Raw genomic sequence first — 10992 nt, 5'->3', positions numbered from 1 at the left:
GGGGGCGGAGAGAGAACGAGAGAGAGAAAAACAAGGGAAACATTGACCCAGCAAGGCTCCAGGGAGCCGGGCAGTAGGGAATGTCAGAGGGAGGGGAGCCTGGAAGGAAGCCTGAATAGAAAAACACAGCAAGATGGGCTGATGCTGATACATTTAGAAGTGGAAGGAGAAGTGGGGGAAAAGAAAAAGGAAAGGTAGGGCTTCCCTGGTGGCGCAGTGGTTGAGAGTCCGCCTGCCGATGCAGGGGACACGGGCTCATGCCCAGGTCCGGGAAGATCCCACATGCCGCGGAGCGGCTGGGCCCGTGAGCCATGGCCGCTGAGCCTGCGCATCCGGAGCCTGTGCTCCGCAACGGGAGAGGCCACAACAGTGAGAGGCCCGTGTACTGCAAAAAAAATTAAAAAATAAAAAAGGAAAGACAAGCAGCACTGAGGGCCCAGCCCGGCCTGTTGACCAGTGACGTTTGCACTTGGGGGGCATGGATCCCAGATCACTTTAGGAATTCAGTGAAGGCCAGAGCAGCCCTCCTAACCAAAGAGGTGTCTGCACCCGCTGTGACCCAGCAGTTCCCCTCCTGGCTTTACAGCCATCATGCCTCAGTATCTATGGGGATTGGTTTCAGGACTCCCATAGATACCAAAATTGGCTCAGGCTCAAGTCTCTTATATAAAATGGGTAGTACAGTCAGGCCTTCAAATCCACAGGTTCCACCCACAGATCCAGAAGGCCGACTGTATCTCCCGAGAGGTTTTCATGGATTCAGGAGGGGACATACATGCGGATGTTCACAGCAGCTCTGTTTGTGGCTGAGGAGCACTGGAGACCTTGTGGGCATCATCCCTGGGGAAGTCGAGAGATAGAATGCTGGGGAGCTCTCTGTGCAGGCTGCATGTTGGGGAGTCGGATGTGGCAGGTGGGAGATGGATTAATGCACACATACCAACAAGGACAGCACTAAGTAAGAACACACAATTTATGTAAATTACAAACAGATGCACACAAAGCAAACAAAAACAGCTGAACAAAAAAGTATACTTTCACCTACTTTGACCGTAAGAATGGCTGCCTCTCAGGGGAGCAGAATGGGAGCCCAACATGGGATATGAGTGATAGATGAATAAACCAAGGGGTGGGGAGAAGATAAAGTGAATCTAGGGAAAGCTGAAGACTCTGTCCCCAGAGAAATGGAATGTGCACATCCACACCAACTTTAGCCTGTGAATCCAGGGGTTTCACAAACTTTCCAATGCTTCTCCCTGGTGCAGGCCATGTGTTTTCAGCAGAGTCAGTTGGATGTGTTGAAGCAGGACACCTTGTTCGTCTGGAGACAAGCATATGAAGCTGGATGACAGCTGCCTCGTCCAGTGACTTCCGAGGAGCTCTCAGCTGTGTCCGCACCTCAGGCTTCATAGCTTATACGGGCGCCTCGTAACCCTTGCTTCACAGTAAAGTGACCCATGGAGCTTGTCAAAGCTACCAGAGCCTAGGCCTGACTCCCCAGATAGTCTCACTGAATTAGGTAGAGCCTGAGCATCCATTTGTTTCAGGATTCCAACATGCCACGAGGTTTGAAAACCACTGGCCAGACAGAGACCTTGTCCAGAGACCTTGAGACCCAGAACCTCTGCAGGAAAGCCTCAAAACTCCACAGGTTAAACCAGTTACCAGGCGACTGCTCTGCACATTCAGGTTGAAGAACCACTGGCTTAGGAAGAACGTAATACTTTGTCTTCCTTGTTCTAGATTGGCATGGCTCCAGGATCGGGCTTGTACCCTTGAGTTTAGGTCTTTTCCCAGCGGGGGATGGGTTGAGGGGGTGGCAGGGATGAGGATGTTGTGGGCTTCCAACACAGAGCTCGCTTAACTCTGGTAGAATAGTAGAGTTCTGACAGCCCACGGGACAGATGTGCTTTTGGGTTCAAATACATCTAAATCGCACAGGATGGGCTGGTAATAATGGGGGTCCCATCTTCCTTGTGGCCATGAAGCAAAGGAATTAATGAAATTCACACAAAGCTCTCCTCTGAGGAGAGGTTTTCCCAGCAGTAAATCAGTTTTTTAAAATCAAATGAAAAGTCAGGAGGCCAGCCCACATTTTTAAAATGTCTACATCTGTTCAATGTTACCAATTATTAAAGGAATATTTGGTACTGGGGAGAGTAAGCCATGACCTACTCTTTTCTCAGGATTGGAAACTTTTTTGCATTCACGGAGAGTATTCAATTATCAGATATTACATGCTCATAACTGCGATGGCAGAGGACAAAGAGAAATGTTTTTATATGAAAACAAATAACTACAACCAGTGCTCCCATAGCAGACATCAAAATAAAGCATGACTTCCATGCCTCCCTTTAGGAAATGGTCTGCAGTAACCCTGATCCCTTCCACAGATTTGCTCCCATTCCCTCTACTGACCAGGAGCACCACGTGGACCATCTGTGGGAGGACTGACCGGTCCTGGGAATACAGACATGTGCCAGAGGGGTGTTCCTCAGGGCGGCGTTAAATTGCTATTCCCTAACCCTACTTCTAGCAGACTTCCTCTTAGAAAGTCTTACCTTTCTGGTAATCCTAAGCCACCAAGACCCACAGGCCTGGCCTCCCACTTTATTCCCTGCTTCTCACGTCAAATAACTCTGCCATCCGATGGCTCAGGTGTTGAGCCGTCCTGTTGGAAAAGTCCACGGAAGAGGGGCTTAAGACCCCACACACGAACCTTGGTGCAGCTCAGCCTTGTTAGCCAATGGCAAGTAGCTTCTAAGCTCAAATATAGGGACTATTGGTGGCCCAGATCCCTTTGAATTCCCTCAGCTCCCTCAGAGTGCAAGGCTGATGCAGAGATGCAGGAGGGGACCATCAATGGCTCAGACATCAGTGTTACTTAGTAGGAGCGATTTCTTCCCCTTCTTGCCGGCACCCTTTGCTACCCCACAGGGAACTTCTAGCGCATCTCAGCTCTGCCCCCAGTCTGGGGAAAGTTGTGCTGCCTGCCTGTGACAACAGAAACAAGATGTTGGCACATTAATGGGATATTTACCCTCGGTGAACTAGAGCACGTGAGCCAATTCTTAAGCCGGATTTTTCAATAGAAGACAATTCAGGTAGAGGTGCAGTTGAAAATCACTACATTTTTCAGGCATGACTCATCCTCATAGTATATAATGATATGAAGAGAGGCTGGAAACCCCATGCTTGGCAAATTCCAGTGCCCGGGCACCACACAGCTAACTTTCTTTTGTGGCAGATCTTTCATGCAAACTGAATCCCCTGTGACTGAGTCCCATTAAGTAACAAAAGAATAAATAAATGGGGAGATTAGCCGCAATTGGAAACGAAGGCATTGATAATGTGAACTAAACCAAGAAAAGCACCCCTTCACTCAGTTGGATCCTTCAGATAGAGAATAGAACAGCAACCGAACGCCAACGGGAAAACTGGACCAAGAGTGGCGAGAAATCTCGTGGCACCATCAGGAAATGACGTCCATGACAAATAGGAGTTCCCTGGTTCCTATTAGACTCCAGTTTTAACCTTTATTATTTTGCCATTTGTTTTTTGTATTTACACCTTGTCTCCTGAACAAGAATTATGAACTGTGAGAGCAGAGATTAGATTAGGATCTTCTAAGCCTCCCACAGTTTTTTAAAACAGTGCTGGCCACAAAAATGGTACCCCAAAACACTGCTTTTTGGCTTGAGAATGACAATTTGAAAGTGACTTTGAGAAACCTTAGCAGCCAAGAAAACTGCGTGAGAACTGCTTCCTAGAAGTAGGTGAATGCAGCAGCGGCTTCCTGAGAGTCAGGGAAGGAACCGCTCAGTGGGAGACAAGAGGGCAGCTATCGTGATGGCGAAATGGGATGAAAGTTTCTATTTCGGTATTTTTAAAAAGGGTAAAGGAAGTGAAAGGTGGATCTTCATCACAATATGACAGAGGCAGCCAAAGTAGCATGTCAGGGACAAGTCAACAGAGGAAAGAAAGGGCATAGATACAGACTATACAGACATACGGTCTTTCTCTCTGATGGGGAAGAAAATTCGATGTTTGTTCACTCTATGAATAATCAACATATTAAGTTAATCACCCTAGACCAGAAGACAGGTAAGACTGAAAGGTAGGAAATAGCCCAAAGGCAGGCAGCATGAATGCAGGGAGCTGAGCAAGCAGTCGTTGAAGTGGCCTGGGGGAGAGCGACAGCTCCTTCCCAAGGCAGGTGGAGTAGGGTGAAGCTCAGTGGGACGTCAGGATAGGTACTGAGGACGTAGAATGGGCGAGACTCCAGGGCCAAGTGAAGGATCTAATGGAGAGCAGGGCAGAGGATGGTGTGCAGGTTACTGGCATGAGCACCTGGATGAGTGGGTGCTGTGCAGCGAGAGGAGAAAGGATGGGAGGAAGGCACGGAGATCTTCAGGGAAGGGCATCAGTTCTGCTCTAGATCCCATGGGTTTTAGTTATCTGCAGGGCATCAAATGGGCAATTGGATAGTGGGTCAGGAAATAAAGCAGGGCCGAGTTGGAGATCTGGGAGGTGTCCGTAGAGGTGACCGATGAAGGTACTGCCTAGATTGAAACGAATGGAATGCCCAGAGAGAAGAGGTAGCTTGAGGAGAGGGTCTAAGGCTAAACCCTGACCATCACCAACATCTAAGGAACAGGCTGCAGAAGAAAAGCCTGAACAGGAGACTGAGAAGAGCAGCCAGGGAGAGAGGACAAAAAACGGAGGTGGGTGATGTAACGTGGAAGCCAACGGGAGAGAATTGTTTCTACTCTGTGGACAGAGCCTGGCGCACAGTGGGTGCTGTTGGGTGGGTGAGGGCTGAGATGTCACAGGGAGCCAGCCTTGTGAAGGAACAGCCAGAGCGCTGCGTTCCTTCTCCCTTCCAAACCCAGGCCTCGCCCCAAGGTAGAGCTTTCTCTGCGCGGGCAGGTGGGCAGAGCAGTCTGCCGGGCCCCACTCTGGAACTGCCCCCAGCACCATATGCTCCTCACATGGAGCCACGCAGAGATTCCCCGATAGGAATGTTTTGGCACCGGGAGTAGGAGACCCTCAGGGGCTCACAGGTGGCACTGGTTGAGTCTCAGCGGCTCCCCGGGACCAGCCTCCTCCCAGCAGCCTCAGATATTGTCCAGGAGGGCGGCACCCCTGGGGAAGGTCAGCATAGGTTCAACCACCTGGACCACATCCCTAGTGGGAATGTGCCCCTTTTAGAAGCTCGGGAGTCAGGAGGCTCCCCCTCGGGAAGATCAGAACACGGGCTGGGGCGGGAGGAAGGGGAGGGGGCGGGGCTGAGGGAGACTTGGGCTGGGAGGTGTGGAGGTGCAGGGTGCCCGGGAGGAACAGGGCAGAAGTGCGGAGTCACCTTCTTTCTCATCTCTCCCGCCATCCCTTACTCCCCTCCTTCCCCCTCAGGGCTGTGCTTCCTTAGGCAAGGGTTTGTCTTGACAACCAGAGATCAGGAAAACTTGTGGGTGGGGTGGTCCGGAGCAGTGACAACTGCAGCCTGAAGGGAAAATGGTCTGGCGGAGACAGGGCGGCCCTCAGCCCGCACCTCTTCAGTGGGAAAGCCCTTTTTAGCTCGCGCTGGGCTGCAGAGGAGAGCATGGAATGGCTCCTGGCTCCCGGTGGTGTCCGCCAGCCCTGGTGTGGGGCGGCTCTTCAGAGACGGTAGACCGCAGCACTAAGCAGCTCCTCGCCCTAAGGCACACGTGGGCACCGGCCAGGCTGGGGGGCTCCCTTCCAGGCCTGTCGGAGCTTCTCTGAGCCGGGCTGCTGCGGAGATGGCCCATTCTGCCTGCAGGATGTTCCCTCCTCCAGCTCTACTCTGGTTTCCTCCAGCATTGACATGAATGTCAGCAGCTTTGCAGCCCTGCTCTTGTGTTTTCCTCATTCCCAAGAATCTAAAGCTTCCAGAACTCTCTGGAACAGGCAGTAAGAGGGGGCACTCATTGAGCAATTGAGGACTATCAAACCGCATGAAATCCTAGGTATTGGGGATGGATGCAGCGACCACCAAACAATTAGAGCCCTGCACTTGGCAGAACTTCAAGTATGAAGATCGTCCTCATCTGAGTGGCCCGGACCAGACCTCAGAGTCTGTTTGCCCAGGGGACAGAGGCCAGAATGAGCCCACAGAGCCCAGCACAGTGATCTACACATGATATGAATATTTGCTGAGCTGAATTCAGTCTTCATGGCATCAAATGGAATTGCATTTCTCTCCGGAAGGTGACAGTCACTAGCTGAGGAAGGGACATATGTCATCTGTGATGAGCCTGAACACGCTTAATAAGGAGGCAGAGGTGCAGTCCCAAGAAACCGAACACTAAGAGAAAATTTAGTCCCCTTCCCTGGAAACATCTGTCTGCAATCTCAGGCCCAGCAGACACATTCAGTAAATAGCAGTGACATCATTCACGCCTCTTTTCCACTGAGCCTGGAGGCTGCGGGGCACTCTGGCCTTTGCTTATGTTGTTCCCCTGCCTGGAATGCCCTCTTCTCCCCACTTCCTCTAACAAACTCCTGCTCGACTAAAGCATTTATGGATGAAACAGTGTGACATCTGAGATTTCCTGGGATCCAGAAAGATTTGGGGATGGGGCATTGACATTTCATAAGGGCCCGCTGTGTGTAGGGGCCTGGATGGTATGGTTTTTACAGAGGCCATTTCCTACACTTCTCCAGCACCGGTTGGGCTCTCAGGGGGCATCTCAGGAATACCTGTTAGAAAATAGGAGTCATTAAGTAAACTCAACACAGCATCTGGTGGACCAGTGGGCAGCAGTCTAAGAGAGTGGAGAAGTTTATGATGACATAGGGAAGGACTAATAATGCTAAGTAAAAACAAAAAACCCAAAGCACAAAAATCATATATTGGTATGATCTTAACTCTGTAAAAACTGGCCAGAAAGAAGACTGGATGGATCTCAAAATGAGCTTATTTCTGGGTAGGGGAAAATTAGGGATTTTTTCTTCTTGTTTTTATATGTCCAAAATGTGATTTAACATCATATATAACAGGAGTAAGCAAATTCCTTCTGGGAAAAGCCAGATAGTAAATATTTTCAGCTCTGCAGGCCCTATAGTCTCTGTCCCAGCCACTCGACCCTGCCTTTGCAGTGTGAGAGCAGCCTTAGACAATAAACAAACGAATCGGTATGGTTGTGTCCCATACTACTTGATTTACAGAAACTGGTGTTGGGATGGATCCGCATCATGACCAGCCATAGTTTGCTGGTCAGAAAAAAAAAAAGGATAAGAAAAAAAAAATGTTCTTTAAGTATTCTTTGACTCTAAGATCTTGGCACTGTGATTAATAGAGCACAGTACAGAAGGCTTACAGCTGTGCTTTACTCTGGTTCCCTTGTATCATAAAATACTAGATATCAAAAGTAGATTTGATAAATCTACATAAATCAGAGACTATGAGAATGAAGTTCTGTGCTGGAGAGAGGAGTAAAAATTCACGATACCAGTAATTAATACAAATTTTACCTCTACTTTTAAGCCTAATATATTTCATTCATTTAAATTTTCTTTTATGTCTTTTGATAAAGCTTTATAATATTTTAGAGACCTCTCGGAAAGCTCTTATTTTTAAAACATAATTTAGGATGAACAGAAAAGGTTAAGCTCTCATTTCTTTATTTTTTCCTCCAGATTTTCCGAAGCAAAGGCCCTGGGAGAAAGTATAAATGAAGCAAGAAGTAAAATTGGTAAGCAAATGATATTCTGTGAGCCTCTTTCACAGGCCATTTTCCTGGTGAAAATCAGGTCATGATGTGCTTCCAAACAGCTGTGAGGATGAGTTTCAGGAGGTCCCTGCCAAGGAAGCCGCTTTGAGAGCACCTCTCCTTGGAAGTTTGTCATCTCTCCTACCATCCATCAGGAGAAGCACTTTCTTTTGTCTAGAACTTGAACTTAACTTTTCATCCTCATACAGCCTTGAGCTCTAGCATCCGAATGAGAAAGTTTTGCTTTTCCTGGTGTTTTCCAGCAATAGGCCATCTGGTCATAACTGTACAATTATAGCGACACTTCTCATTTTCAAGTGCCATGGAACACTTTTACACCTCCCAGAGCTTATACTTATTGTTTTTGGCCCAGGTGCGCAATTTTCAGTGCCATTTCAGTAAGCCGCCTGGAGGATGAGAGGAAAGAATGAGTCACTGTGCCTCCCCAGGGCACAGGCTGCCCAGCAGGGCTCCCCCACTTTAGTGAGCATCCCTGGATCCATGAGGTTAAGGCAACAGGCAAACTCGAAAATAGTATGCCTCAGATCTTTGTCAAAGTGAGAGGAAAATGCTTCTTTCACACCAGGCTAGAAGACACATGGTGACCCATCTCCCAGGCTGGGGCAGCTTCACGAAGCTGCAGCTTCCCTGTGGTTTCGTCCCTGTGCTAGGGAAAGCAGGAGTTACCTGGTCACAGCTGACCTCCTGTGTCCCCCTTGTCCTCACCTTTCTCCTCTCATAAGTGAGGACAGGACAGAAGCCACTATGAATGTCCCTTTTGGCTCTTCCTACAGAATATGGAAGCTCACAATAGCCTCAGGTCACTTCAGTTAGGGAAACAGGGAGCCCCACGTTCTCTTCTGTGGCCTGAGTGGAAAGAGTTGAGGCCGCCAAGCCCTGAGCCATGCCCAGTACCAGGCCAAGAATCTCCAGAGTCTCTGAGATTCTTGACTTAAGGTCCAGGACCTTGGATGGAGGAAAAATGCATCTTTATTTTCACTAACCTCTAACTGCAGTTTAGCACTCCCTCCAATGATGAATGTCGGCAGCAGGCCACAGTAGACGTAGCAGCACCTGTCACAGCGGCAATCACAGACATTTTCGTTTCACGGCACAGTTAGCAGACATCCTAAAATATCTTTTATACTCATCAGTACTTCAAAATTACAGGAGTTATTAGACTCACCGGTAGATCTTGTTATTTAATGCATTTATATAAAAGCACATAGATATTTCTGTATCACAAACATTTTTTTAATTTTGATAACTAATTCAGTGTAATTGGTCTCTCTTAAAATCCTATGTAAAACTCCTTTCTTGGCATGAATTCTCAAAACTCCTAATACTGCATGAAAAAAAAAATTGGGAGTCAGGAGCACTTTTCTAGAGATAATATCCATAGTTTATCTGATTCTCAGAGGGGTCAGTGACCCAAACCAATAGTGAGGGAAGGGGAAGCAAGCTTAAGTGGATCCAGAGCCGACTTGTCAGAATTGTCTGACTGGAAGTTCCTAACGGTCTGTTCGCATCCCTGGGGAGACAAGAGGGAAGGACCTTTTATAAACCGTTTCTGCCCAGAAAGTGATAATAAAGTTTTGCTCTTGAAAAATATCTAACTCTCGAAACCAAAATGAAACTGTTTCAACACTAATAAGCTATGCTAATTATGGAAGGCACCAGTGGCCTATACTAATACACTTAGTGTTTCTGTCTGAATACAATGAGTTGTTGTCACAAATAATTCTAAGTTCACCATAATTTTGGTGCAAAAACATACATTGATGAATCCAGTTTGCCACATTCTTGAGATTAGGCAAATTGGTGGCTGCCCTACAAGCTGCCCAAGAGGCAGGGGCCCGGGGTCTGAGGGATGTAATTGATCTTCCAGAGGGGGTGTCTGTAATTTACACACAAAGAGTCCAGATATACTAGAAGAAGCCCTGGGCAAGTAGACCTTTCTGTTTTCTAGATAATAATAAGTAGGGGTCATACCAGTGTTAAAATTCAAACATTTATTGCTAACGAGAAAGTGGCTGCTAGTTCAGTGGTGCTAATAAAACCAGTGTTACTCTTACTTCATTCTATGCAAATAGTAGACTAAGACCCATCTCCTGGCCAAGCATCTTTCAAGTGTGCTCTTGATCCAAGGAGGGCCCAGGTCAGTGGATTGCTGAGACTCAGCCCCATTACTCAACAAGCCCCTCATGGTGCTTGACCACAGGGAGTAGCCCCTCCACCACTGCATCTCAGACACAAGGTTAAGATTAAGAAAGTATGGGGTGGAACTTGTACGCATATTTTAAATTTCCAAGGCAACTTTGAAGGAAACTGGTTTCAAGAGATTTATGACATTACTGAGTGCATTTTTCCTAGGGAGAAATTAAATCAAGTGGAATTTTCATTCCCCTACAAGTCCTTTAATTAATCTAAGAGTCAGGAGGTGGGAGCATGGCACAGATGTACCATGACTTGCGTGGGATGATGACTCAGCTCCCCTCCCAAACTGAGCCACATCCTGCCTCTGGACCTCGGGGCAGGAGTGAGATGCTGGGGGGTGCACATGTAATTGGCCTGCCGAGAGGAATTGGAAGCTGTGTTTGTGATCTACACATCAGCCAGCCCACATGCTTAGAGTTCAGGTTGCCACTGTCTCCTCTCAGGCAATTTGCTTTTTCTCTGACATCGTGATCTAGAGCTGCCACTTGAATTTCACTCTTTAAAATCCCTAAAGGCTATTAATTCAGGAGTGACCACATAATATCTAATTTTTACATGGCATAATCAGTCAACCAAAACTTCCATATTATTTCCTTTTCTTATAACAAGCCAACCCAAACTAGGTAGATTAAACTCTTGCCACAAACTCCTTTTTTGTCCTTCTCTGTACACCACTTACATCAGTCCTGACGTTGAAACAAGCTGAAATCAGAAATGGAAGAAATAACCAACTTAGGATCTCCCCCCAAAATAACGGTGTCTTTGTTTCAGAAAGGAGAGCCATTTTCATTGCATTTGCCTGTATCATACACAATAGCATTTAGGCTGCTTTCCATCACATGGGGCTGTGTCTTGAACACATTCATGTATACCCACCTCCGTTCATCATATCTCTAAAGATGCCATTAAAGCCCAAACTGAAGGGAAAGAAATAGACGGCTTCCAAAGCACCGGCATAAACCAGGCCATTTTTCACTTATTAAAATCCTGGCGTTGGTTTTTCTACATCAGTGAGCTACCACTGGCAGCATTGTCTTTGGCA

The 10992-nt window shown here is 47.5% G+C and overlaps 1 protein-coding gene across 1 annotated transcript in view; it reads left to right on the top strand.

Annotated features, from left to right (window-relative positions):
• KIF6 (kinesin family member 6) overlaps positions 1-10992 on the top strand; it is a 399602-nt gene that overhangs the window by 320637 nt on the left and 67973 nt on the right. The window contains exon 15 of the mRNA XM_007458311.1: positions 7660-7715. Coding sequence (XP_007458373.1) covers positions 7660-7715 — 56 coding nt within the window. The remainder of the gene's footprint in view (positions 1-7659; positions 7716-10992) is intronic.

This window comes from Lipotes vexillifer, unplaced genomic scaffold (genome assembly GCF_000442215.2).
Source record: "Lipotes vexillifer unplaced genomic scaffold, Lipotes_vexillifer_v1.1 scaffold4, whole genome shotgun sequence".
NCBI classification, from domain to species: Eukaryota; Metazoa; Chordata; class Mammalia; order Artiodactyla; family Lipotidae; genus Lipotes; species Lipotes vexillifer.
This window is presented reverse-complemented; position numbering and strand designations above follow the sequence as displayed.